This window comes from Boeremia exigua, assembly GCF_020726555.1.
Source record: "Boeremia exigua strain MPI-SDFR-AT-0100 chromosome Unknown C7974scaffold_8, whole genome shotgun sequence".
Taxonomy (NCBI): domain Eukaryota; kingdom Fungi; phylum Ascomycota; class Dothideomycetes; order Pleosporales; family Didymellaceae; genus Boeremia; species Boeremia exigua.
In genome coordinates, this window is record NW_025763525.1 from 1,445,505 (window position 1) to 1,472,003 (window position 26,499).

At 47.6% G+C, this 26,499-nt stretch overlaps 7 protein-coding genes across 7 annotated transcripts; 4 read left to right on the forward strand and 3 right to left on the reverse strand.

Annotated features, from left to right (window-relative positions):
• The first annotated feature begins 6,611 nt into the window (after positions 1 to 6,611).
• On the forward strand, positions 6,612 to 8,489 carry C7974DRAFT_473606 (uncharacterized protein). The gene is made up of 4 exons (XM_046146568.1): positions 6,612 to 6,858; positions 6,903 to 6,926; positions 6,972 to 7,539; positions 7,590 to 8,489. The coding sequence occupies exons 1-4, from the start codon at positions 6,749 to 6,751 to the stop codon at positions 8,463 to 8,465; spliced, it is 1,578 nt and encodes a 525-aa protein (XP_045995647.1). The 5' UTR covers positions 6,612 to 6,748; the 3' UTR covers positions 8,466 to 8,489.
• A 2,716-nt stretch (positions 8,490 to 11,205) lies between these two features.
• C7974DRAFT_397987 (uncharacterized protein) lies at positions 11,206 to 13,080 on the forward strand. The gene has a single exon (XM_046142256.1). It carries the CDS (start codon positions 11,383 to 11,385, stop codon positions 12,616 to 12,618), a length of 1,236 nt encoding a protein of 411 aa, XP_045995648.1. The 5' UTR covers positions 11,206 to 11,382; the 3' UTR covers positions 12,619 to 13,080.
• C7974DRAFT_219285 (uncharacterized protein) lies at positions 12,673 to 15,016 on the reverse strand. The gene has a single exon (XM_046137133.1). It carries the CDS (start codon positions 14,831 to 14,833, stop codon positions 12,728 to 12,730), a length of 2,106 nt encoding a protein of 701 aa, XP_045995649.1. The 5' UTR covers positions 14,834 to 15,016; the 3' UTR covers positions 12,673 to 12,727.
• Positions 15,017 to 16,203: 1,187 nt separating this feature from the next.
• On the forward strand, positions 16,204 to 18,172 carry C7974DRAFT_397989 (uncharacterized protein). Its single transcript, XM_046142257.1, has one exon. The coding sequence runs from the start codon at positions 16,287 to 16,289 to the stop codon at positions 18,024 to 18,026; it is 1,740 nt and encodes a 579-aa protein (XP_045995650.1). The 5' UTR covers positions 16,204 to 16,286; the 3' UTR covers positions 18,027 to 18,172.
• Positions 18,173 to 18,420: 248 nt separating this feature from the next.
• C7974DRAFT_457312 (heterokaryon incompatibility protein-domain-containing protein) lies at positions 18,421 to 20,527 on the reverse strand (the record flags this gene model as incomplete). Its single annotated transcript, XM_046146051.1, has 2 exons — positions 20,099 to 20,527; positions 18,421 to 20,045 (listed from the first exon to the last, which is right to left on the reverse strand). Exons 1-2 carry the CDS (start codon positions 20,502 to 20,504, stop codon positions 18,421 to 18,423), a joined length of 2,031 nt encoding a protein of 676 aa, XP_045995651.1. The 5' UTR covers positions 20,505 to 20,527.
• A 967-nt stretch (positions 20,528 to 21,494) lies between these two features.
• C7974DRAFT_425965 (uncharacterized protein) lies at positions 21,495 to 23,251 on the forward strand. Its single transcript, XM_046144501.1, has 4 exons — positions 21,495 to 21,828; positions 21,892 to 21,924; positions 21,981 to 22,050; positions 22,248 to 23,251. Exons 1-4 carry the CDS (start codon positions 21,778 to 21,780, stop codon positions 22,970 to 22,972), a joined length of 879 nt encoding a protein of 292 aa, XP_045995652.1. The 5' UTR covers positions 21,495 to 21,777; the 3' UTR covers positions 22,973 to 23,251.
• A 2-nt stretch (positions 23,252 to 23,253) lies between these two features.
• Positions 23,254 to 26,483, reverse strand: C7974DRAFT_397993 (phosphatase family protein-like protein). Its single transcript, XM_046142258.1, has one exon. It carries the CDS (start codon positions 26,284 to 26,286, stop codon positions 23,284 to 23,286), a length of 3,003 nt encoding a protein of 1,000 aa, XP_045995653.1. The 5' UTR covers positions 26,287 to 26,483; the 3' UTR covers positions 23,254 to 23,283.
• Between the last annotated feature and the right edge of the window lie 16 nt (positions 26,484 to 26,499).

Here is a 26,499-nt window from a genome sequence, read left to right on the forward strand (position 1 = left end):
ACTATTAACATCTTGAATCTTATAAACAAGATACTACCTAACTTAAACGACCTCTAACTTAGCTCTAGCTTAATCCTAAATCAAGTCTTAGATATATCTGTAGCTATCTAGAACCAACACCCCTCTAACTCAGTTCTAACTTACCCCTGTTAATATTTCTTATCTATCTATAGCTAACTAAGACTTATAGGTATAAAAGGCAGGCTTGCAGCAGTCTTAGGATAGATAGTTTTTAAGTATTCTTTATATAAGACCTATAGGAATAAGATTCTCCCTAGTTATTAACTTTCCTAGTGCTCCTATATACCTTATAGTAGAATCGGAACTATATTAGAGGATCTTATTACCTGCGTTGTTATAGTACAGCTTATATTAAGCTTAGTAAGCCTAGCTTACGCAGCTTATATTAAGCCTAGTAAGCTACTATACTCTCTATAGTATATAGCAAGTAGAAATATAACCCTTATAGTTTATATTTAACCTAAGTATTAATCTATAATATTAGATCTTAACCTAACCTTTAAGCTAGATAGTCTACTCTATACTACTTATTATTATCTCTTGCCCTTAAGATAGATAGATTATATCTATACTCCTTAGTATAAGACCCCTTTAGTTTCCCTAATAGTATTTATCCCTAAGAACTAATTAAATAGTGCTTATAAGCTTTGCTTAAAGTATAATCTTAATATAAAGTTTAAAGCCTATTATAGGCTAATAGGCTTTATACTATATATAGTATATAGTTAATTAGCTATATCTTTAATATAATAGAGTGTTAGGGCAAATCCTTAGAAATCTAGCTTCCTAATATACTATATAAGTGTCCTTTACTCTATCCTCTAAAGATTTACTAATTTAGGGTAGGTATTATATATTAACTATGTCCTAGCGTGTTAGTAGTAGAGGGTTACCTTAGAGACCCTATATACTATAGTAGCATGTTATATGCTTAGCTTTTAAGGTTTCTTAATTACTTAAAGTATAAGCTTAATTCTATCTTCTTTTAGAAGTAATTCTAGGTTAGGTAGTTAGTCTATTAAAGTTTAAAGGTAGGAAGGCCTAATAGTTTATTAGAGTGCATTACTTACTTAACTATATTACTTGCTATGTACTTATGTTAGTATAGAATATAACTAGTTTATAGTCTACTCCTACTATAGGAACTACTTAGAGTTATAGGTCTTCTATAGTATTATAGTTTAAATATAGTTTAATAACTTAAAAATTTTTAAACTCCTATAGAGCTACTTAATATATCGAACCTATAGTTATAGATAGCTATACTTATAATTATTAAGTTAATTCTTTTATATATATAATATAGCTTATATAATATATTATATCTCTAAAGCTCTTAGAACTATATATAATTTATAATATATCCTTAGATTATACTTTACTATAATAAGTATATAATAACGTTTATACTATAGGTAGAGAGCTTTAGCCTATTTATAAGATTTTTTATAATATACTTTTATTTTTTATACTTTATTAATAAAATTATAAAATTAGAATATAAAATTTAACCTAGAGTAGATTAAGCCCTAGGCTACTAATAGATTATAGATTATAGTACCTATACTACTATAATAATATTAATTAGTATATATAGAGCTAGAAGATAGAGAATAAACTACTAGCTAATAATAAAAATATAATTAAGAATATAGGTTTAAAAATATTTAAAGAGACTATTCTAGAGCTCTAATAAGTATTAGGAATACTAAAATATCTATACTACTAGACTTAAGGGTAGAACTTAATATAATTTACTTAAAGATAGTATAGGTAGTAGAACTTATTATTACTTTAATACTATAAGAATAGCCTTATCTTAGCTCTAAGCTACTAATAGGTTATTTAAATAGTTTAAAGAAATAATCTAATATACCCTAGTAACTATTAGAAATATTAAAATTCTAATAAACTTCTTTATCTTAAAGTTACTATTAATACTAATTATACTTAGAAACCTGTTTCTAGTAGATACCTAGTATACTTTTTAGTACTAAGCTAATAGATAAATAAAATATATAGTATACTTAGAGATTTATATATTATATATAATATTTATAGCTACTACTAATAATATAGTAGGTATAGTTACTTGAGAATCTATAATTTTAAAAAGATTAAAAGTCTAAGTATTAGGCTTAAGACTCTAGGTAAGTAAGACTTAATAGTAGTAAGCCTTAATAAGCTATTAGTTATACCTACTTACCTAATAAATAAGTATAGGTAACCTAGGTAAGTAGACTATTTAATACTTTTATAAGTAGTTAATAAGAATTATATTATATAAGAATAAGCTTATTATACTCTATATATAACTCTACTATATAGCTACTAAATTAAGCTTATAGGTTAGGTAGAGAAGCTTAGAGTCCTAGGAACCTTAGCTAAGGTACTTAAGGTCTATAAAGTATCTAGGCTACTGTTATAATCTACCTTTTATAGCTAACTAGCTGCTAACACTTAATAAGTGCTAATATGCTTAGTATAATATTATATAGGCTCTCTTATATAGTGTAGTTTTATTATAAGTTATATAATAAGCCTACTCCTTAGTAGTTAAGCTAAAGTAGGTTCTATATAGAGCTTATATAGCTTATATTAAGCTTAGTAAGCTACTATACTCTCTATAGTATATAGTAAGTAAGAATATAACCCTTATAGTTTATGTTTAACCTAAGTATTAATCTATAATATTAGATCTTAACCTAACTTTTAAGCTAGATAGTCTACTCTATACTACTTATTATTACTTCTTACCCTTAAGATAGATAGATTATATCTATACTCCTTAGTATAAAACCTCTCCTTTAGCTTCTCTAATAGTATTTATCTCTAAGAACTAATTAATTAGTGCTTATAATATATATTATAGGTAAGTAGCGTATATAGGTAAATAGCATACTTTTGCTAAGACCCTACTAAAATACTAACCTCTACTAATACCTCTATAATAACAACAGCTTAATATATTAAAAGAATATTTAATATAGCTTATAGTCTAAGCTTTTAAACAAGACCTAGACCTCTCTATATAATATACTATAGCTATCTATAGTACCTCTAAAACAACACTATATATAAGATATGCTAGATAACCTTTACGCGTTAATACTATAGCTAATTTATAGAATCTAACTAATACTAAGGAGTAGGTAATTATTATATATATACTTAAGCTAGCTAAGCAAGAATAACCCCCCTAGCTTATAGAAATAACTAATATTACTAATTCTCTATAGAAAGAGCATAGTTTAGTACCTATTAGCTTAAACTAGGCTAGCACGTTTATTTTGCGTTAGAAGGAGCTAAAAGTAGTTTTTAATTATAAGTATAACTATAAGCAAGCCCTCTATAAGGATTCTAAGGTTATATAGGGCTAGTTTAACCTTATAGCTAATACTAAAGCTAAGTATAGTATCTAGAATAATAATACTTATAACTTTAATAAGATAGGCTTTATAATAGGCTAGATAAGCTCTAGAGTAGTTATTATAGCTTTAGAGAACTATAGATAGGCAAAGGTAGTCTAGCTAGGCAATTATAAGTAGGTAATAGTTATCTAGAGTATTAATGCTATAGGGTAGGCTATTCTACCCTATATTATCTTTAAAGCCTACTACTACTAGTCTAACTAGTATAAAGACAATAACCTACCCTAAGATTAGATTATTGCTGTCTCTAAGAATAGCTAGACTACTAATAAGCTTAGTTTTAACTAGTTAAAGCACTTTAACAAGTATATAAAGACGCGTACTATTAGTACCTACTATTTACTAATTATTAATAGCTATAAGAGCTATAACTCTATAGAATTTAAGTAATACTGCTAGGATAATAATATTATAGGTCTATGCATGCCTGCGCACTTATTGCACCTCCTATAGCTACTTAATATAGGTTGTTTTAGCCCTCTAAAGAAGGTATATAGGGATAAGGTTAATTAGCTAATATATAACTAGATTAACTATATTATAAAGCAGGAGTTCCTCCTATGCTTTATAGTAGCTTATAATAGAGCTATTACCCCTAGCAATATTTAAGGAGAGTTCTAAGGGGCTAGATTAGCTCTATTTGCCCTAGATTATGTTATATTAGCTCTAAATGTGAAGCTGCGCACTCTATTACTACTACTCCCCTAAAATAGCCTACTCTAGCAGTTGCAGACCCTAAGCAATACCCTAGAATTTAGGTTATAATTAACGCTTATAAAGAAGAGGATTTAGAGGCACGTAGATAGCTTACTAACCTTTATAGTTAAAGTATTTAAGAAGGTCTTAAAGAGGGCAGCAATTATTGCGCATAAGCTAGCTTTAGTATAATAGGAGAACACTATACTTTATATAGCTCTAGTAGCTGCTATAGAACATAAATTACGCAAAAGAAGGCATATCTAGATAGAGGGAAGCCTTATAGTTAAAGAGGGCTAGTAGTAGACTACTCTATTAGAGTTTAGCACACGTAGTGATAGAAAGAAGAGGAAGATATAGGTGCGTGCTAAAGGAGGTGAATTATCCTAACAACACTATAGAAGGTGTAGAGAGGGTGGGCATAATGCGCAAACGTGCAAGAATAGAGCAGAAGAGGTCTCTAAGTAATATTATAGCTTATTTTGTCTTATGCAGTGCTAATTTGTGGTGTTTTAGGCTATAATACAGTATAATAGGGGAGAGTCTTGGCAAAAGTGCGCCGTTCGCCCATGTGCGCCGCTCGCCCGTGATGTACGTTAAGCTTTGCTTAAAGTATAACCTTAATACTCAAGGTTAAATAACTACGTGCCTTTTACTATTGTTATTATAGTAAAAGAATTCCTAGTAGGATAAAGAAGAAGTAGTCTAAAAACAAAGCTATAGTAAAAGAGCTGTTAGCTTAGATTATATGTAAAACGCATAACAGGGTCCTGATTTTAGTTACATGTTGTTAGTAAGCAACAAAAACCCTAAAATGGTACCTCAACAGACAATAGGTTGGGCAGGAGAACTTGTTTTCAACGTCCTATAGTTGTATGTGAAAACCATGGTCAATAAAAGCATCTGTATTGCAGAGAAACAACTCTCCTGCATCACGACGCTATCTCCTTGCTGCGATATGCGCCTGCTTCACAAGATGCTCTTCCGTTGTCCCATTAGCTTTTGTTGTGCGGCTTCAGCCACAGAAATACAATGGCTCTGCCTCTGCCTTCATTTTCCCCTCTTTCGCGTCCCAAAGGGTGTTGCTTCTTTACCCCTGTTGCAGCGCGATTACAGCTCGAAGAGCATTTGAGGAATAACATGAACAGTGCTAGATAGGGCAGCCCTTCAACAAAACACATACTGCTGCCTGGGCGAAGTCATGATCTGCCACAATCCTGTGACTTTCCGCAAGACGGTAAAGACATGAGGCCCTTCCTTGACCCAACGCGCGTGGATCTCCACGAACTCCGGGTTTTTATCGAAGAAATCCGACATGCGTCCCATATCTGAAGCGTTCCCCTTACCCATCCCATTCTCGGCTTGTACGTCTGCCGGCGTTTCCTCATTTTTCATTGGCTCTATGACCCAGCACGTTGACATGTTGCGAAGTTCAGGGCGGGGAAACACTTCCCAGTCTGGGCTATAAGGTGTGGCGACCTTTCATGGCCCATCAACTTCAAATATGCTGACTAGGTGAGCTGCCCGCCTGTTCTCCGCGCTGACAGACCAGTCGTCGTATTACAGATTTTCCGTAAGACTATGCAGAGATTGTGCATTGAAACCGTCTGTGGATGTGGCCAACACAACAGACATTTGGCCTAAGAACACAGTTCCCCTACTTTGTTTCATAGGATTGTCTCGCCTTGAGAAGTACGTATTGGGCCTTCTTTCGTTCAGGTAACTTCAGATGAAGACGATGGACCAGGCTCTGACGCCTCTGGATGCGATTCACTCGCATAACAATGATCGGGATACGCTCTCTCAGTGCGATTATAACACCCGCACTAAAGACTGCTATGCCTTATACTTTGTTCTAAGAGCCAAAACTGGGTCAGTCTGTCATCCTGACTCATGTCGAGCTGCAAGGTATCGAAGGGCCGAGATTGAACATCATTATGATCGAACAAGGCGTTTGTGACCTGGTTCGGTAATCTTCGATCGGACCTATAACTGCATGGGACAGACACAATCACCAAAGGATTGTATGGAATATCATCTACCAATCATCCCGCGATAAAGTTTGTTGAATAATTGATCCGATACCAAAGAGGCAGGTCATGAGGTGTCAGCGCCAGCCACCAACACAGCGCCACCACTTTACGTGCAACAGTTGCTGCATAGATGAACCATTGAACTGGTAAATTGATGTAAACAGTATATAGGCGGCCTTTCCTCTTGTTATCTGGGTCAAGAAAATATGCGTAGCATGTCGTCCGAAAAAACTCAAAAGCCTGACCTGGACAGAAAGCTACTAAAAAACCATGGCATCAGGATTCGAGAGAGAACTATTACTGCTGCTGACGAACTGAGGCCTTGGCTACGTCCATTGTTCCACTCTCTGACGCGTATACCGAACCGACAGAGATCTGAACAACACTTTTGGAGAAGAATTGAAACTGTTTGAGGAAGAAGGCCAGGACCGTAACAATGCCGACCGAGAGGCCTGGTGCCTAGGGCCTATCGAGAATCCCAATCAATCTGATGGAAAGCTACGTACGACCTCCGCGGTCAAAAAGACTCGGAACAAGCTCGCAGTTTATCAACAAGCTGCACGTGAGATGCAACAGTATCGCGTAACGAATGAGAACGAGGAGAAGTGGGTATCGATTTTACGTAGGCATATCTTTCAAGATTACCCAAAAATCGACGGGGAATCGAATACTTATGAGTGAGTCGGCAGATATTCGTGTGTATGAAAGCTAATCCCATCAGGAAAAAACTGAAAGGATGGGAAATGTGCGTATTTCCGTGTCAGGACCTACTCGATACTAACAGTTGCAGTCACGCAGACGTCCTCTGGAATGAATTTCCTTGCAGAAACTCAGCGAATTCGAAGCATATTCAGATCACACAGCCGAAACCTGATGTCACCTACGGGTTCCCTATCATCCAGCCCAGTGATGATGTGTACCGAACACTGAGTGGCGATCCCAACGTGGACAGCTTTTCCCTGCCAGTTCTTGGAGAGTTGCGAAGCAGAGCAGACCTACAACTTATGTCAACACCAACAACAGCTTTGGCCAGATGGGCCTCAAATAGAAGCAAAAATGTACTGCAGGCCAAAGATCTCATGTGTTTTCCATGGGCCATCGTGGAGATGAAACGAGGCACTCCGGAGCCACTTGCGAATAATCCGCCGATCAACAAGCGTGAAGCGAGGGACCACGAAAAACGAACGGAGTTCTGCTACTGCCAAGCAGCTAATGCTTCTGCAGCAGGCCTTATTCTACGAGAAAGGTTGGCTGAGAAGGCAAATGCGATATCCGGTGCGGAAGCCGCTCAGGTGATGCTTGCGTTTACTTGCGTGGGATCCACGGCCAAGCTATGGATTACTTATCGCAAGAAGCTGGTACGTCTAGAAGCTCTACTCGATCTCACCGAATTTAACACAGAATTAAGAGTAGTCACAACGACAACAGCTACGTTTGGCCTGATAAGAAAGGATGCATCATGATGCACTGCATATGGACTACATCCTTGGAACTATCTTGGGGGGTCATGGCCCTACGTGTGGTTGTGAAGAATGTCAAAGACTGGGTATACACCCACATCGAGCCCAATATAGCAAGGTGGATCGCACAGATCCGCTCAGCTGGTCTGCAAACGTACTCCCTTACACCAGGTGGAGATATCATCGGTTTCAGAAGGCGAGCCGCCTCCCTAGGGCCGACACAAGAGGACTCTGATTCAGAGGAGTTGGAAGTCGTCAACTCTAGGAGTCAACATTGCACCCCGCAAGGCAAATTGAGGCCCCACTTGCAACACGGTCAGACAGCTCCTGAATCACTCGATAGACGTTTGATCAAAGTCAGGATCCCACAAATCAGATTGAACGGACTGACAAAGATTGACCACGAGGATAGTGATGATGGCCCGGAGATAGGGCACAAGAGTGCTCGCCTTAGCGGTGCACGACGAAAGCTAAAGGTCGACTCAAATGATCTATCTGCGTTCATTTACGACGAGGGCGCGTCCGAAGATGATGCCGATGAAACGTACTCTCCGTCAAAGTCAGAGGATGATAGTGGCCAAAGCAACAGTGAAGAGGAGGACAGTGTCGAATGCGCTAGTGCAGATGACGGCAACATCAGCGACGAAGAGGTGAAGGAGCTCTTAGACACCGCTCATTCGTACCTATCATCGGACAGCCAGAGATACTGCTTTCAGTTACCCGATAGGTCACAACCTATTTCGTGGCTGGAAGCATGCTCTACATCGAGTGAGCTAGTGGGAACCAAGACTAAGAAAGATAGGCGTGGAAGTGCGCGATTCTGAACAGATTATGGACGGAGCCTACGAACTACTCCTTTATGCATAGAGGAGAGCGCGTTTATTGCCCTGTCGCTACGTCATATAACTTTGGTAAGCTGTAAACAATTACGAGCAGTAGGAATCAAGACTGTTCTTGCACCAGCGATGTCACGCCCGGCCACCAAAGAGCCTTCATTTACACGTTAAAGACTCAACAATGCTCAAGCCTAGGAAAGTGTCGGGCACTATCATCGTTGCAAAAATATACGGAACCTCCCTCCTCTGCAATGGCAATTGCTATAATGGTCCGCATGACGTCTACATCCTCCGTGCCTTCCGTTATTGGTCAGAAAACCTGGATCATGGTCTATGAAGGAGAGGATCAGGGTCTATCACTCGTACCAGATTGTTCTAGTCTACGTGCCTGAATATCTCTACAGTGGCCCATGGGCAAGGGGTTCCGTACGTTTTTGCGAGCACCGATAGAAGCCATAGCAGCAGCGACACAGTGAATGCGCTCGATACGACTGGGGGTAATTGTTAGAGGTTTATATATCTCTATCATTCCTTATCTTGTCAGCCTATAGTTTAGCCTTAGTACGTAACGACTTTTGTGCCACAGGCAGAGGGCCTTAGCATGTTTTGTGAGATTTTTCGCGATATACCCCTATTTTTTGTGCTCTATCAATAAAATCATACACTAACTCTATCGTTTTAGATACAAAATTATTAAGTATCTTACTCTTTCTAGCTACATTGTGACTATTCTTGTAACTAGTAAACTTGTTAGTACAAGGGTAAACTTTAGCTTAGATATTCTTATTCGCCTACTATCGTAGAAGAGCACTAGAAGGTACATTAAAGCTACTTAGAGAGGACCTAAGTAGCCGTGCCAGCAGGATTGGAGTAAGCCTCGGGGACGAGAACGGAAAGGTCCCCGTTGTTGAGAATGAGAGCAAACATCTTCCGTAGCGAAAGATGGAGTCTGACCTAAGAATGTAGGCATCGTGTCATCACCGGTCCTCGTCTCGATCCATACCTTCCTTCCTCGAAACGTCCTATACACAGGGTAGACAGCGTTCCCAAATACTCAATCTACGGCCTGTCTCCAGAATGGTGACAATGACTGTGGTTCGATTATCAGGATTGCGGAAGGGATGTTTTGAGGCAAGGTAGGGATCCCCTGCTCAACCCCAAGCAAGTAGATTGTCATCCTTCCGACAGGAGTCCCTCGACAAGAGGGATAACATTTATTCAGATATATGTGCATCCAGAGGGGCACTGATAGGGGGTCGGGTCTTTTCTAGTTTTCCTCCGCACCCTGCTCAGTCTTGATGGCTGACAAAGAAAAACTACAGGGCGACTCAATCTTTGGATTGTTGAGGCATTGGTTTGGTGGCCATCACTGCTAGTACCATGGTTGGAGTGACTGGTTGCGGGGCTGTGCAGCCCCAGAGTTGCGGTCTCGTGGACGGGTTGAGGGGGCGCGCGTGCGAGCCTTGGTACACTCGTCCATGAGATGACTGAGGAGTCATGTTTTGGTGTTGCAGCCATGGTCAGAAGTTGGGTCAGGTCTTCGCTAGTTGCTTGAATGGGTAATCTCCAAATTTGTCAGGTGCAGTGTGTGCGTGGACCTTGCTAGCTTGCATACACTTGAAGCTGGGCCAGTCTGTCATCCTGACTTATGTCGAGTTGCAAGGTATGAAAGGCTAAGACTGAGCATCTTTATCATTATACAAGACGTTTGTGACCTGGTACGGCAATGGCGAATCGCCTACCTGATCAACTCGAATAGATTGCCAAATACTGTCGGGTAAGCCTTGGGCATACCAATTCGACTCTGAAAGATCAACTAGAAACCTGAGGATGACAAAGATGACTTTAGCTACTATGCCGCGAAACTGTAGATTGTTTTGAACACGCTGGGGTACCACAACCCTATCAGCATGAAGATTTGTACACTACTTTAACACGAGCTGCCCACAACAACGAGATAAAACTCCACATATAATAGTGGGTCGAGTACTAAGCCATCGGTACGTTGCTTCCATAGGGCTGAGCGAACGGGCAGCCTTGTTTTCTCCTAGCCAGCCACTACCAAAGCGCTTGGTTTTACCGTATCCGGTAATAGCGTTGCGGGAACTAAGGCGCATAAGTATACAGAAATCGATCTTATAGAGTATAGTAGGGAGTTTCGGCTTGGCATGAGTAAACGGTCGGGGGTCGGGCTCTAACATCCCTGGTCTCTTCTTTCTCTTGATCCTGATCGCACTCAATATATCTAAAGCACAACAGCAGCGAGGATTTCAGTCTTGGAACCCAACGCATTTGAAGGCTCATAATCTCAAGGGACTGAGAATCTTTGCGGATTTCCCGCCTTAAACTGGTGTCTTTTGCTCGATTGTTAGCAGTGTAAGTACGCAGTGATATGCTTCTGGAGTAGATGTACGTATAATTTCAGCTGCCAGCTTTGCCCTAGTGTTGTTGAGTTTTATAATGTGGACTCTGCACAGGCGCGCAATGCTGATCCGTGCTCGCAAATTTCAAGAATCACGGCCATATGAGCGCGCTCAAATGCGAAATCACTCCTAAGGCCTTGATAACGCTGATGCTACACCACTACCGACGACAACGTGGCATCGACCAATCGGGCTAACGTGGTGTCAGCGCACCACCTTTGCTCCTTCCCAACACGATACAGTAGCTTCCGCGTAGATATGTTTGTCCGTTAGCCGAAGCGTCCCCTGTCCTGCTTACTCTCAGCCCCCACATCACAAATCTACCTTCCTGTCATCGACTTTAATCGGTCGTTGCCTATGGTACGTAATACTACGCGAGAAATTGCTTAACCTCCATACGTGGGTATCTGTTCGCCTTTACTTCGTATTGACCTTCGTACATTTGTTATCTGTCGTTTCTACTTGTTGTACCTTTTGTCGCGATGTCGGAGTATCTGACACAATGGAAGAACCCCGGTGATGTCTTCTCCGTTCTTCTTATAGTTGGCGGTGACGTGATCCTTCTGGCTCTGGCTTGCCTTACAGGCAGGGCGCTCACGCCAGTCGCTTTTTCGTTCGGATGGGTTGCATATGCCATCTCCGCTGTTGTAGCAGCTATTGGGGATAATAAGCTGTTAGTGCGGTGTCCACCAGAGTTATCCTTGAAAGTCATCAACCTAAAAAACGGATACTGTCGCGACAATAAATCCTGGCTTCTTGGAAGATTCATCAAAGATTACAATTACTGGATGCCTGGAGAAGTTAGAAATCGCCTTCTGGACCCTCGTGTACGCTCCGACGAAGAGAATCAGCCCACCAATCCTCTTTGTCCACTGCCTCGCCCAGATCCAGCCAGCTCCAATAAGATATTTGGCAGATCAGATGCGGCTCTGTGCATTGCTGTGTACAAGTGGGCCGACAATAGACGTCCTGGAGAGCCTGATCGCGATTGGTTGTGGTGGAGTGGCCTTGTTGTTTCTATCCTCCAGTTGGCTATCGCGTCGATCCCATGGGGCCTTCATAACAACTCAGACATATTCATTGCTACAGCAGGAGGGACTGTGCTAGCATACGCATCTGCATCCCTGCCACAGTGGAAAAGCGAAAAATGGCCCACAAGATCTAGTAATAAGACTTTCGCCATCACTGAGGGGAACGGAAGCCAGCACGTGATCGTTATCCTCGGCGCAGACCATGGTCTCGATCTAGAAGCTCTGGCTGGTTCAAGAGCACCTGACCTGAAGACAACTCGCGTCTACACTTGCGCACTGGCAGTATTATGGCTGGTACTGCTAATCACGTGCTGCGGTATCAACACACACACGTGGTATCTTCTCGCTGTGGGCGGGCTGGGTATGGCGCAAAACCTGTTCGTAGCAGGTGCACCGCGACAACCTGCAGCGCTGGGCCTACCTATAGAACTCGTCAGCAGTGGGGACGGTCATGCGGTTGTTCCAGAAGTCTTCGCTGAACAGAAGGTGATGTGGACGATTATGGAGTTTGAAGAGAAACATCGCAGTTGCGGAGATGCTCTTGTCAAAGAATTTTTCCCGGGGAAGTTGCGGCAATGGGAAATCGAGTGGTGGGAGTCTGACGATGCTGAAAAGCGAAGTAACTTACTCAAGACTGCGCGAAGAGAAGCATGGAACAAAGCTCGTGAACAGTCATCGGGGGATTGAAATGAGATGTCATGAGATTGGGCGGCAAGTAAACGTGTGCATTTGGGCGAAAGAGTGTTGTTTTCGAGGATGACTATCTCCACGTCAAATTCCTTCTCCAACATTAGACCTAGCTTACGCATACTTTCAAACCCCCAGACAGTGTTGAATCCACCATGCGCGTTCTTCCGTCCTCTTCTGCAACGTTAACTATAACTAATCTTGCCTTGTATTCGCAGTGCACAGTGAATGAACCATCTGCATGTTTTTCCACTGAACTGGGACGTTGTAGCACGCCCACACATGGAGAGGCATTGCCGGCTGCAATGGAGTCCGGAAATAATAGCATATTGCACTGGTAGCTCTTTGCTAGTGGCAAATCGCGTATCTCATATAACCGATTGGCTCGCGGGTCTCGCACCCCCCAAGGGCCGTTTACCCCAAGTGTCATCTCTGGGAAGACTAACGCTTGGTAACTTGCTCGGAGACCGATAGATGTACATATTGCATCGTTCAAGGCTGCTGATAGCTGTACTCCCCCTTCACTACCGCCGTGGGCTGCCATGAATGAAGGAGGAGCCCACCGGAACCCTGGACTGCTCATTTTTGGCCCGTTGAGAAACAATACGTTACGTGGAATTTTGTAAAGATCCTGGAAAAGCTGGCACATTCGTTGTTCCGGAGCAACGTCTAGAAGTCTAGAGATACCCAGACGCAGGAGGCTTGCAATGGCAAGTGTTTCGTCTGACCCTCGGCTTGTCCTTCTCCATCGAAGCGACCGCGCAACGTCGCCAATTTCATAAGCACCATAGCTAACTTTCTTCGTCAAACGAAACAGCTCAATTGCCAGATCAGTTTCATGCGGGAATAACAGCATGTCGAAACTGCAAGATAGCAGACTTGATATCTCTTGTTGCGCATCAGAAAACTGGAAGAAGAGTCTCTTGGCTAGTACGGCTTCTTGGAGTGTCCAGAGACGCCTCATCCACCCCGAAGTCAGCGTGCGTAATAGCTTTACGCCTTTCGGCTCCGTAGACTCCATTGACTCCAGACTACTGTCTAGAACCAGGACCCTTTCCGCCGCCTCGTACGTTCGAGACATCATCTTGATTGCCTTTTTGCGAGGCTCTTGGGCACCTGGGATACATAAGCTATCGATCCAGAAAGCTGCGCCTTGCTGTAGGGTAGAAACGAGGCTGTCCAGGCGTCGTAGCTGGTAGAGAGGAAGTCCGGTTTCCGAATTACTTCCTAGCCCGTCTGCCCACACATGGGATATAGCAACATAAGATATTTCCGATGACTTGTGGACTTGAAGTCCACCAGGGTCAAGGGAAACAACGGGAACATGTCCATGGGATATGTAAGTGACAACCTGGTCCAGATCAGGTTTGACGTACTCGCAGGGTCTTTTCAGCAGCGTCTGTAGACATTTGCATTCATCCGTATGCTTGGAGGTATAGTTATCTATGTCTACATCGTATGCGACACATGATTTTTGGCTGCAGTGTTCATGGTGTCTGTTAGTTTCCGCTGGTCTGTGGTCGTACGCGTATTTCAACGAGGACACCAGTCTTGCGCTGACAAGGTATTCTACGGTATGAGGGCACCACCCGTCCGAATGCATCGATTTACGCAAGGCATCTTTATGTGATGGTGTCCATATCATGGACCAGGAAAAGCCTTCCAGTCGGACTCCAGACGTTGGAACCAATCTCGAACGCGCGCTTTCCAATGCTTCGGCAACCATGACGATGAAGCAAACCATTGAAGGTGACATGTCGCCAAGAGGTCGAAATACCCAGAAGTCCCTTGTTGCAAAAGACACCATCAGAGAATTGGCTACGCGGAGGTTGGCGTTGGTCCGCTCCAACCAGGATTTTCTTGCATCTGGTTGAGCCTGGTCTATTCGATACAGCCAATCCCGGATTATTGTGACAAGATGTTTCGTGGTCATGAACAGCTTTCCATTTGGATTCCTCTCCAAAACCATATCTTCTGCCACTGGAGCCTCAATCACGGATTCCAAGAGGCCGAACGTGAGCAAACTCTGGTATTCTGCCGCGGCTTTCAGCACTGATTCTTTTGTCGTCTCCGCAATCTTGAGTGTATTGTTTTCCCGTCGACTGGAAATGTAGGTCTGCAGAGGACCAACTCTATAGCCTTCGTGAGGAAATCCCAACCATTCTGGACTCTTGAAGAAATTAGATCGAGCAGTGGTCGCGTCGAATATCGACATGGCTAGCGCTAAAGAATTCCAGTCCTCGAAGTTTTACGATGCTGCCAGCGGACACAACGATATTTCATTGGTGAACTAATAGAAGGAATTTAATTGAGATGGTTACGTTGGGTCGAACGAACATCCACACACACTACAATCAAGCCTTATGTGTGCTGGGAATGTGATCATTGTGAACAAACGTTCATGATGGACGGCCCCTAGCATCTATCGGAGCCGAGGTGATATGCACCTGCATATCTTTCTCCACTTTTCGCCAACTGCCACGTCACTATGTACGGCACTCAACATGTATTGTCAACTCGTTTACATACAACTTCAGTTGAGGCCCCAAATGTAGCAGGGGCTATGGAGTTGTAATATGACAGAAATTCAGTTGAAGGTCAAAGAGAGCGTAGTTATGGGACTCGAAGGTCCGGCATGGTTCTGGTATTCAAGTTGGGGCTCGCCTGCTGTATAGCCTGATACCCATCACTCTGCAGATACGAGTAAAAAGCAAAAGAACACCCCCGCCACCTTTGGGCATCAGTGCCTTTCCTTTGTTCCTGGAAGCTCCTCAAGGTAAACATAGGTGTTTCATAACCTCAGTTTCTGCTCGTCGTAACCTCATACGGTTTTGATGCTTCCACACATCTACGACCTCCCGTTCGATTTCATGGTGAATATGGTCGTCAAGATCTCTGTGGCTGCCCGGCCACGACTCCATCTGTGTTGTCAACTACTCTCATCGGGCTCTGCATTAGGCTCTCAGAATCGATAAGCTCACAGGCTCTATTGACTTCATCACCCGCACAATCACCTCTTTTATATATATGGCGCAGAAAAGTGTTGATGAGCTATCCTGGCTGTGGAAATTCTATTGTTAAAAGCACCGAGAACAGTGGCTCAATTGAATTTAAGAGCTTCAGAGCACAGTACCGAACCTATGAGTATTCAACAAAAGCGACATAGGCAGCACAATAGCAGCACTCCCAAATGAGATCCTATGATGCGACGTATAGCGTAGGCGCTTTTCTAGTGATACTTGGGTCTAGTATTCCTGCGTGATGCACTGCCTGCATATTCCCAGAGCCCATCACAACTCATCTTATTAGTGATAATGTTGAGCTCTCGACAGCGACTATAGAGTAAAAGTTTACCCGACACTGTGTGAGTCGATGTCTCTTACAGGAGACATGGAAAAGGATGGCCACCTTACCACCAGAAGCAAAGGTGCACCCGTAGCCCGAGAGAGGCGAGACTATCCCCAAAGAGGTACGCAATCTAGCTCTGCTTGACCAACCCAATCACTTGCTCAGGCAGCAACGCATGATGAGGAAGAAACCGATAAGTAAGCCCAGGGCTGAACTGTCTCTAGCCCGCCAGTTCAGTCGGAATCCGGGGACTACTCTCTTTCTTCCTAGGCATATCTCTACCTTATTCTTTATCTATTCAACGCAAATTACCAAGTCTGATGAACCCCCCAAATAGCCTCATTACGGTATGCAGCATCTCTCTCGCATCGTTGGAAGAGTCCGCGTTTCTGCGTGCCCCCTCAGCGGCCATCCCGAAACGTTATAGATTTCTAGACTGCAAGTTACTTGTCGAAAAACAGCTCCTGCAGATCTACGAGATTTCGGAGCTCTCCAATCTCGACTACACTGCAGTATCATACGTGTGGCGCGGCCAAGTGCCTAAGAACCCGCATCTAGAGGATGCATCTTTTCATGTCGAAGGTACATTCGACGAAAATGGCAGGCCCGAAGATAAGCCTGATCCTATAAGCCTGAGAGTGCTCCGACACGCCTGTACAGCATCAATACACCAAGGCTGCAATCTACTTTGGCTGGACAGGCTGTGCATACTGCAGAGCAACAAAGAAGACAAGAAGTGGCAAATTAGGAACATGTACGGCATATACAAAAGTTGCAAGAGCTGTATAGTTCTGGCAGGTGGCTTGCATTATTTGGTCCCTCTTCAAACAGCGACAGCATGGATCCATCGTTCTTGGACACTTCAAGAGTGCCTTGCACCGCAGAAGACACTTGTACTATTTGCATGGAGCGACGGCCCGGGTGCAATTCTGGCTGGCGACGAGCACCACAACATCGAAGAAATTATACCCTCTGAGAGTGCTATATCTAGCCTTCCTGCCATTGTCGATGGCTGTTCACAGGGGTTTCTCGAGTTCCAGCCACATCCAGCAGATTGGCATAAGTCTGGTCGCAGAGTGAGCTGTAACATCTTCGGTTCACAGACTCCAAATGTTCTAGCTCTCGGGGCCGCGCTCAGCGAGACACTTGGCGACGACCCGGATGCGCGCTACAGTTCGATTTGGCAATGTGCTCTCATGCGGACATCCTCCCGTCCTGTCGATATGGTCCTTAGTATCATGGGTATTTTCGGCGTTTCTCTCGATCCAGGCGCTTTCGATGAGAATGATCGCCTACGCGCGACTGTGGCCTTGGCTCGTGAGATTCTCTCCAGCGGAGGAAGGGCATGCTGGCTCGGGATCTCGCTCACCCTACCCCTCTCGAGTGAGATATCGACATTTCCTGCTTTCCCGGAAACAACTGTACAGGGGAAAGCAATGGTGCACACACCAGAAGGGAAGAAAGAGGTTGCAGAGATGATGGAAGGGTGTTACCCAAACAGTCTTGGCCTCAGGATGCCGCTTCCGCAAGGATCGATGGACGAATCCGGCGCGTTGACTGCGGTGTTCAAATTTGCACGTGCAGCGCCCATTGACTTACCGAATCGTTCGACCTTCAAGCCCCGGTCAGTACTTCTAGACCAGATGCGACCCGAAGAGGGGCAGAAAGGAGATGTCTGTCTGGGCTACAACTCAACACTCTCGTCTATAGGGCGTCACTCTTGGCGAACTGAGCACCCTCAGTGCTCTGACGCTGAAAAGGAAGTTCTGGCCAGATGTGGGAACGGAGAATCATTTGTCCTCTCTAGAGATAGCAACCATGATCTGGAGAATCAGGCCTCGGACACGTTCGCTCTCATATTCGGATGGTTCAATGAATACTATCCGGGTGCAACGACAGCAACAAAAAGAAACAACATTAGGGGAATGCTAGTTCGAGATGACGCACCCAATCGGTTCCGTGCTATCTCCTTCTTCTCGATTGACCGTAAGTGGAGAGATTGGGCAATGTTGTTAGACAGCCGCGAGTTCTGCATTGGCGGCAGATCTCATCAATTATAATAGTCTGCTAAATGGATAATCGTCCTGTTGTGGCCAACAACTCATTGTATATGGAAGCTGTGATACATCAAGTCATCTGGTTTCGTTTATTGGTGGCAATGCCTAACGAATGGCTCATTGTAATGTCAGCAAAGGGATGTTTGCGAGAAAGTACTTGCGTGTTCAAACTGACAAAGGAAACTGATTGAGGAAATGACAGGCCAAAGGACAGGTTTTATTAATTGCAAACGGAAATTTCCTGGCTATTAAGTGAACACAAGGCTCAAAGAAACTAAGTGGCCAATATAATGCTTGCATCAGAATTTATACCATTGCCCTGGCGGTTGAAACATAGTACCACGAGTTGTCTAAAATAACAAAAGAAATCTATGCATACAACAATGGGCTATATTGTCTATAAAATGAAGACAGTACAAGGTTGTATCGCTTTGAATGCTGCTTTTCCTTGAAGCTCCCACCAATCTGGATCGAAAGTTACAAATCCAATCCTCTTATAAGAAGGCAGAAGGGTGCTTCCTGTTGACTCCAGCGCAAGGGCCGCTGGATAATGTTCCCCGCCATGTATCAAGAGGCAAAAGAAGGAACGTTCGTGTGATTCGGAAGATTGTAGATCAAATTTCACTCGTCCCACTGGCACCTCAGCGACTGAAAACAGTGTTGTTGGGAACTCGTCCTGTGGTGATTGTGGCGATCTATACACCACCTCTATCAATCGACCTTGGACTTCCAACGCGGCGTTCCCAATACCCCCGTAGGAATTGTGTGTACTGGCAAGTGTATACTTCACGTGTACCATTTCGCATGACTCTTCCAGCTCTCTCAGGGGTAGGCCTATCCCTGAACACCAGAATCCGACCTCGCCCTTGAGGCGCGCCCAAGTCCACGAAGGCAATGTATCAGATATGACTTCTGTGCTCGACTGTGAGGCGTACCATGCGATACCGACGATGAGGTCTTCCTTCCATAGTCCAGCCAGATAAGTATATCCCGTCCTCTTCTCGAACATCTTCGCGATACCGGACAGAGCAGGCAGTTTGTCAGATTGATAGGTTAGGTTGCGCAAAGAATATTCCTCAACAATGGTGTACCATCGAAGCAATCTAACTCTTCTCTCAAACCGACGGACACTGGAAGATTCCTGGTAGTCCCGCAAAAACACAGTGCTTGTAGTGTACGGCAAAGGACTGTTGATATCTAAGTCTTGTTTGAAGCCGCGACCGGACCTTAGGTCATCCGTCGCAACATCAGGAGCCCTGCCATCCTGGCGGATGGTACTTTCGGCACACTCCCAATACAGCTGATGCCGCCCAAAATAAATGATTCGGGGCGACAACAAGCGCTCTTGGAAGGTCCAAGCCCGTGTGTCTAGTGGCGCGTCGCGCAGCCTCTCGTGTTGGAAGACAGGAGACCGAATATACATAGAACCTGAGATTGAATGCTGCGTACATTCATAGGGTAGTCGACAGGGAGGTGGTTCTACTTCTCGTGGAATAAATAACCCGCCTTCCGAATTTACACTTCCTCGTGCAGCAATAGTGACGAAGCCGGAAGCATATATATTCCCCATGACTGCGGATTCTTTCTCCCAGTCGACTCGGCAATCTTGGAGGATACAAAGGCTATCTATCCATAGATACCTCACACCAAGTCTCCGTACCACAATCACCGCCTCTTGGAATGTTTTGGGGAGGCGTTCGAACGGAATGGATCGAGTTCGGTCCTCCAGTGTTGCAGTTGTGGTAGTCAAGGGAACCTGGCCACCCCAACAATGGCTAAGGGCAATGTAAGAGCCTTTCATCCCATGAGATTCTAGCAAACGTAGCTCAATGGGCTCGTTGGGCGCGCAAACTTCAATGACTCGGGTTGGCAGTGGTGTCTCCACGCTCGGTTTTGGACAAGCGGCATGATTGTTCAGACAATCCTGCGTCCACATTCGCGCCTGCTCGAAGTCGACATCAGAGCCGGCTGAGAGTGGCAATGGCCTACCAGTAACTCCTCCGTGGTATGCTGCAGCATCATCTATATTGTCTCATGTAAATGACCGCTTTCTCAAAGGGTAGAGAACTGTTCACCTGCTTCAGCATACAAGTCAACTACACCGTAAGCCGCGTGTTGATGATCAGGATGCATGGTCGGATCTGAGGGCGCAGTTTCGTCATCGACCTCAGGTACCTCACCCGTGGTAACGATGTAAATCCTGTCGAGGCTGGCCTGGCTTCCGCCCCAGGCTGCAAGTGAAAGCTGACGGCCTGGATATTGTTCACAAACTTGGGCTAGAGCTGCACGAAGAAAGCTCCGTTGTCTGTCTTTGCCAGAGCCCTGCTCAAGAGCGCTCCAGAAGAAGCCACAGAGCTGACAGCCTGCATCAGCAGACCTTTTCAACGCAAGATAGCTAGGCTGGTGGGGCTGCATTTGGTCGAGATTCGGCCCACGCATTTTTGTCAACGAGATGGAGTTGCAGAGCTGGCAGAGGGTCATTGTGAAAACCAAGATAAGTGAACTGGAGAATTGAATGCAACCAAGAATCTCTTGTACTGTCTCGTGCCTTCTGAAGGCCTAAGTTGTGCGCTGGCGGCTGACTGTAAGGCTGAAATGTAGGGCTTGGAAGGAATACGAATGACAGCGCGTCAGCCTCGCTTCAACAAATCGAGTCCTCAGGATCTCAGCCTGCCAACGATTACCAAGAGATGCAAGGAAGCCAAGGCTTCAGTTTTATCTCCACGTGTGCGGGGTAGGGAGTACCATAAATAGTCGTTGTGCCATGAAGTTTACGTCTTTCTGATCATCCGATACTTCAACCTTAAATCTTTATCTACAACACTGCTACACACAACCCGAGTCACCGTACTTCCTTGATACATTGTTTAATCCAATACCAAAGAGTGAGATAGGTCGCCTTTATCCTGCATACTTGACTAATTTGAGTGAGCCAGCATCAACATGCCTGATCGCATAACATGCGCTATGTGTGCGGCTTCTGCTGCACTAACAGCTCTCGTTTGTGGAGGATGTGCAAGATATAATGTTCCTGTAAGCTCAAAGGGCACTGCCTATTGTAGTGCTTGCACGGCCCAATGTACAGTGAGCTACGGCATTTGTAGACAATGCGCACAATAAGAGGTCCTTGTACACAAGTGTCAGTTTTATATATATCAAGACAGCAATGCTAAGGAACTTGTTTCAACGTCCTGTGGTCGTGTGCGGAACTTCTGCTCAGTAAAGCACATCATGTATCCGGAAACATAGTTACTTAAACGTTGACCAACGACGGTTGGCGAAGTATCGTGAGATATCGTGGGGTCGCGGTACATTAGGGTAAAACGCTGGCCTTGCTGAACCTTTGGATACTCACAACGAAAAGACTGCCCTCCTTGATGAGCAAACTCCTTTCGTATTGTCTGATGACCAGCGAATAGCCTTGAACCGCCATCATGGTACGTGAAAACACCACAGTGCTGCGCAGTCCTTCCACGCCCTTCCAGAGAGAGCGGTCTGGCTGCTTCCCTCTCACCTTCACTCCATTGCAGCCTCACCGCCTGCGGAAACGCGCCGACCACGCTATCACGATCCAAGTCTTTCACCATCCAGCTCTCTCGTCACTTCACCATAGAGCTTCCGCTCTCATAACGGACAGATCCTTCTTCCACTCCATCTCACTCCATCTCTTCGTCCATCCACTCTATCCCACCTCACAACTTCACACAACCAGCACCACAGCTAGCCACCACAACCAGCTATCCACAAGCACACCATGCCACCCAAGAAATCCACCACCGCGCCCTCGGCCACGGGTAGCGAGACCGTACGTCCCCACTGTCCACCAACACCGCCACTTCTATCACCACACCTCACTAACACAGCGCAGAAGTTCAGCTGGACGGCCGAAAACGACCGCACCGTGCGTTTCCTCCGCGACGCGTGAGGAAGATGTATCTGCTAACGAGGCCGGTGTAGCTGCTGCTGCTGGCGCTGGGCCGCGCGATCGGAACGGGGGACTACGAGCAGTTCGTGGGAGCGCTGCCTTGTACGTTGTTCGCTGTCGTCATTCTCTCCTTCCTGGGCTTATCGTCTGCTCTTCCCTTCTACCCTTTCCCTTCCCTTCTATCTTATCCCTTTCCCATCCACCTCCCTCCCCCACTCCCCCTCTCACCCCCAACCCCAACCCACCAACCCAACCCACTCCCGAGACAAACAATCACAATCTAACATCCCCCAAAGCAGGCGCAGGCTACCAAGGCGTCCGCCAACGCATCACCAAGCTGCGCGCCGAGCAGAAGAAGATCTACGAGGAGCACGGGTGGGAGCTCACGGCCGAGGCGAGCGCGAAGGGGAAGGCGGCTGCGAAGGCCGGGAAGGGCGCGAAGACGGAGGGCAAGGCGAAGACGGGGGGCAAGGCGAATGTGGGACGGAAGAAGAAGGGCACCGCCGCCGCCGCCGCCGCCGAGAACAAGGACGAGAACCAGGCCGAGAACGAGGATGAGGTCAAGGCTGAGGTCAAGGCTGAGGTCAAGGCTGAGGTCAAGGCCGAAGACGAAGATGAAGTCGCCTCCGCCTCCCCTTCCGCCTCCGCCGACGAGAAGCCCCAGCCCCAGCCCAAGACCAAGCCCACGCCCAAGCTCAAGTCCTACATCGGCTCCAAAGCCACTCCATCGCGCAAGCGCAAGGCCAGCTCCGATCCCGATGCCGACGCCGACAACGATGGCACTTCGACAGCGACCGCGGCGAAGGCGGTGGCGAAGGCGAAGAAGCCGCGTGCCGCGAAGACGGGGGTGAAGAGTGAGGAGAAGAGTGATGAAGGTGTTGAGGAGAAGAGCGATGAGGCTGTTGAGGAGGCTGATGAGGAGGGCGAGGGCGAGGGCGAAGACCAGGGCGAAGACCAGGGCGAAGACCAGGCCGAGGCCAAGGGTGCGGTGAAGCAGGAGCCCGACCGCGAGGAGGAGGTGTGATGTTCTCGCCCGCACTTTCCTCGCCCGCATGCAGTGAGGTATGGGCGCGTTTTGTGGACATACAGGCAGACGGATGGATGGACGGACAGACAGACGGCGGACTTCAGCGTTGGCAGTAGCTTTGAGATTGAGACTGAGATTAGAGGTGGAAAGGGACTTGAGCGCGGAAGGACCGGCGTGCCACCTCGGAGCTAAGCGATGCAATGCAATGCCATGCCATGCAGTCTCTATACCTACATACCAGATACCCATTTACCTCCGCATAAACCCCCCCCCCCCCCCCCACCCCTCTGTATATCTCACACACCCACCTACCCCAAAAACAACCCCAACACCCTCCCCATCCTCTCCCGCCTCACTCCGCGCTCCCGCTCCGACAACCTCCCCCCCTCAAACCCAAACAGCACATCCGCAAAAACCACACAGTAATTCCTAACCACCAGCTGCCTGACCGCGACGCCCGCGGTGCGACTCAACGTGCGCCTCCTAACCTTTGCCTGCGGGGAACTCGGCATCTCGACGCTCTTCCGCGGCGCGTCGGGGGCAGGGGCGCCCGCGGCGGTGAGCTGGGCGGTGAGGTTCTGCAGGAAGGACAGCAGGAGGAGGAAAGTAGCGTTGTGGGGGGGCGAGGCGGCGAGGATCTCCAGGATGGCCATTTTCTGGTCGTCGGCGGCGGGGGGCGGTTTGCGGTCGTTGGCGGCGAGGGCGGGGGTCAGTGCGTTCCAGAGGGGCGGGGGGATGACGCCGTCGGCCAGGGAGGCGAGGAGGGTGAGGAGGACGGTGGCGAGGAGGGCGGCGCGGGTGGGACCGGGAGTGGCGGGGGCGAAGGCGGGGGTGAAGGGGGTGTCTGTGTCGAGGGCGTCGAAGAGGGCGGCGAGCTCCGAGTCGTGTGTGGAGTCCCAGGCGGATATGGTGGGGTGGGTGAAGGGCCAGCTGGCGTTGTCCATCCAGGGCGCGCGGTCGTCGGAGGAGGATTTGGTCATTTCCCACTCTGCGAGGGCGCGCTCGGTCACGTCTTCTATCTCCTCCGTCAGCCTGAACACTTCGTGCGGCGCGGACCGTTTTACCGTTTCGCTCGCGCTCGGACTCTGGTGTTGTAGCCGCCTGATGCCGCCCTCGGGGATTTTGATCAGCTTGTCGACGGTGCGTGCGAGTGCTGAGGGCTGCCACTGTCCGCGGAGGGGGAGGAAGTGGTCACGGCCGTTCTCGACGCGCAGGACGAGGACTTCGTCGAGAGACTTGGATTCGTCGTTCAGCTGGCGCACCGAGCCGACGTCTGTGAGCTTGAGCTTCAGCTCGGCGTTGATGACTTCAGCGGGGGCGAGAGTATAGCGATGTTGGATGTCATCTGGGCCAGACTTGGAGCGCGTGTCTGGCTCCTTGTCGAAGGTGACACTGAGCCAGGAAGGGAAAGGCCCGGCTTCTTGGTCTTCCTCGATGGGTCTATCAGCAAAGCCGAACGTGGCAGGGACGCGGCCGGTGTTTGCGATGGTGATGTTTCGCCGCTTGGACTTGGCAAACTTGACGTCGCCAAAGTCGACACCGTCGAAGCTGCTGTCGGTCGCGGTGTCTTCTTTCGGCGAAGAACCGGTTGCACGCTCGACTACGACTGCGATGGCTGGTCGGCCCTCATTCTCCTGGCGATCCAGCTCCCGAGCCACCTCACTGTGGATGGCAGCCTTCAAGTCCGGGACTACAGCGTCGAACTTCAAAGCGAAGACGGCGTCCAGCGGCTTGTGGTCTGATGACAATACTCGCATGTGACTCGTGTACGTCTCGAGAAGCAGTTCCTCGGAGAAACCGTCTTTTGTCGTGATTTGCTCCGGCTCTGGGTCTGCGGTGTTGTCTTCGTACTCGTCGTAGTCGCCGTTATCGCCGTCGGTCTCGGGGTCGTAGTCGAAGAGCACGTCGCTCGTTCCGGGCATGTCCATGCCCATCTTTTTCATCTCCTCGTCCCGCCTGCGAGTCTCTGCGTCGTCTCTGACCTTTTGGTCGTACCTTTGCTTCCCGGCTCGGGTCCGGTAGACGATACGGTCGCACCAACTAGGGCAACGGGCCTTTTCGCTGCTATCGAAGACGCCTACTTTGCCCACGTCGTACTTGTATGTTGGTAGGAAGCGGATAGGGCCTTCCTCCCATCCATCGTGGAAAGCCTTTCCTGACTTGATCTGCTGGTGCAGCTCGTCATGGGGCAGGAGGCATGAGATGGTGGTCTGCAGTGAGGCAGGGTCCAGCTCGGGCGGGAGTGGGACCGAATCCTCGTCCTTCGAAGACGATCCAGTGGCGTCGTCTCCAGAGGTCGACGGGCGTTCTTCGTCCTTGTCCATGTCGGCGGTATGAACAGTGAGCAGACGGCGCACGTCGTTGCCCGGCATGCCTCCAATGCGGAAGTTCAGATCGCCGAACCAGAATGCAAACTCCTCGTCTCCGATCCCCTCGCCCTGAGTCTGTGAAGTGCCCATGGCGTCCACAATAGGGGCGAAGCGCGTTCGTTGGTTGATCTGCGCAACGTCCCAGATCCTGCGTTCGAGAGAGGCCTTGTCGGATCCGGCACCCAGGTGCGAGTTGACGAAGACCAGCCGCGTGGTCTCGCCCAAGACGATTCGCGCCGTCACGGCGCCCTTGTTCGCCATGTAGCCCATGAGTCCAGTGCCCACGCTGGTGGTGCTGACGTTCTTGATCTGTGGAAAGAGGTCGGGCGAGGCATAGATGACCAGCCACAGGCCAAGGAGCTGCTGCTCTGCGACCAGCTTGTAGTCCTTGGGCAGAACGGCCTCCAGAGACTTTTTCCACTTGTTAGCTATGGTGGGGTCGGTGTACGGCTTGAGCGCCTCGGCGGCAGACGTGATGTCGACGATCTCCTGCAGTCCCAGCACATACAGGTCGATGTCGTCGTCGCCGGGCACAGCGCCCAAATCGCCGGTGGGCACCGTCGGCGCGTGCTTGTCGAATCGCGCCTCCTGCTCTGCGACGGACTCCTTGTGCTTCTCCTCTCTGCGCTTGGGCTCCGACACGCCGAGGCCAGCCAGCGCCTTCTCGACGCCCTTGCCCTTGACAAACCAGGCGCCGACATCCTGCTCGGTGCCCTTGTTGGCGGCGACGTTCCAGGAGCCGATCTTGATGCGGAGGCTGCGCGAGCGGGTGTACTCGTCGCGGCGGTTGTACAGGATCTGCTGCAGCGAGACTTGCTGGGTGGTGAGCGAGGCCTGGCTGGGGGAGCGCAGGTCCGGGAAGGCGCCGGGGATCTGGGCCTCGAGGTGGTTGACCGACGACCGCGCAGTGTGGGTGGAGCGCACCGAGCCTGACCTCGACATGGCGGGCAGAGGGTCGTTGCAGGAGGTGTGGGATCTGCGCAAGGGAGTTGTTCAGCCCATGGCGGCGGTGGAGTGCGTGCGGTCGTGCCCACTAAGCCGTCTCACACAGCCACTCCCCACCGAGGGATGACGGAGCGCGCGTGAAGCTATGCAGGGTCAATGACGTCCCGCGTGGCTGCTGTTGGCTGCACCTGCCGATCGCGCGGCCCACCA

Coding starts and splice junctions, on each gene's coding strand:
- C7974DRAFT_473606 (XM_046146568.1), top strand. CDS start 6,749: ATGCAACAGTATCGCGTAACGAATGAGAACGAGGAGAAGTGGGTATCG. Junction 6,859..6,902: donor GGGGAATCGAATACTTATGA/GTGAGTCGGCAG, acceptor TAATCCCATCAG/GAAAAAACTGAAAGGATGGG. Junction 7,540..7,589: donor TTACTTATCGCAAGAAGCTG/GTACGTCTAGAA, acceptor CACAGAATTAAG/AGTAGTCACAACGACAACAG.
- C7974DRAFT_425965 (XM_046144501.1), top strand. CDS start 21,778: ATGCCACCCAAGAAATCCACCACCGCGCCCTCGGCCACGGGTAGCGAG. Junction 21,925..21,980: donor CGGCCGAAAACGACCGCACC/GTGCGTTTCCTC, acceptor AGGCCGGTGTAG/CTGCTGCTGCTGGCGCTGGG. Junction 22,051..22,247: donor GTTCGTGGGAGCGCTGCCTT/GTACGTTGTTCG, acceptor CCCCCAAAGCAG/GCGCAGGCTACCAAGGCGTC.
- C7974DRAFT_397987 (XM_046142256.1), top strand. CDS start 11,383: ATGTCGGAGTATCTGACACAATGGAAGAACCCCGGTGATGTCTTCTCC.
- C7974DRAFT_397993 (XM_046142258.1), bottom strand. CDS start 26,286: ATGTCGAGGTCAGGCTCGGTGCGCTCCACCCACACTGCGCGGTCGTCG.
- C7974DRAFT_219285 (XM_046137133.1), bottom strand. CDS start 14,833: ATGTCGATATTCGACGCGACCACTGCTCGATCTAATTTCTTCAAGAGT.
- C7974DRAFT_397989 (XM_046142257.1), top strand. CDS start 16,287: ATGAACCCCCCAAATAGCCTCATTACGGTATGCAGCATCTCTCTCGCA.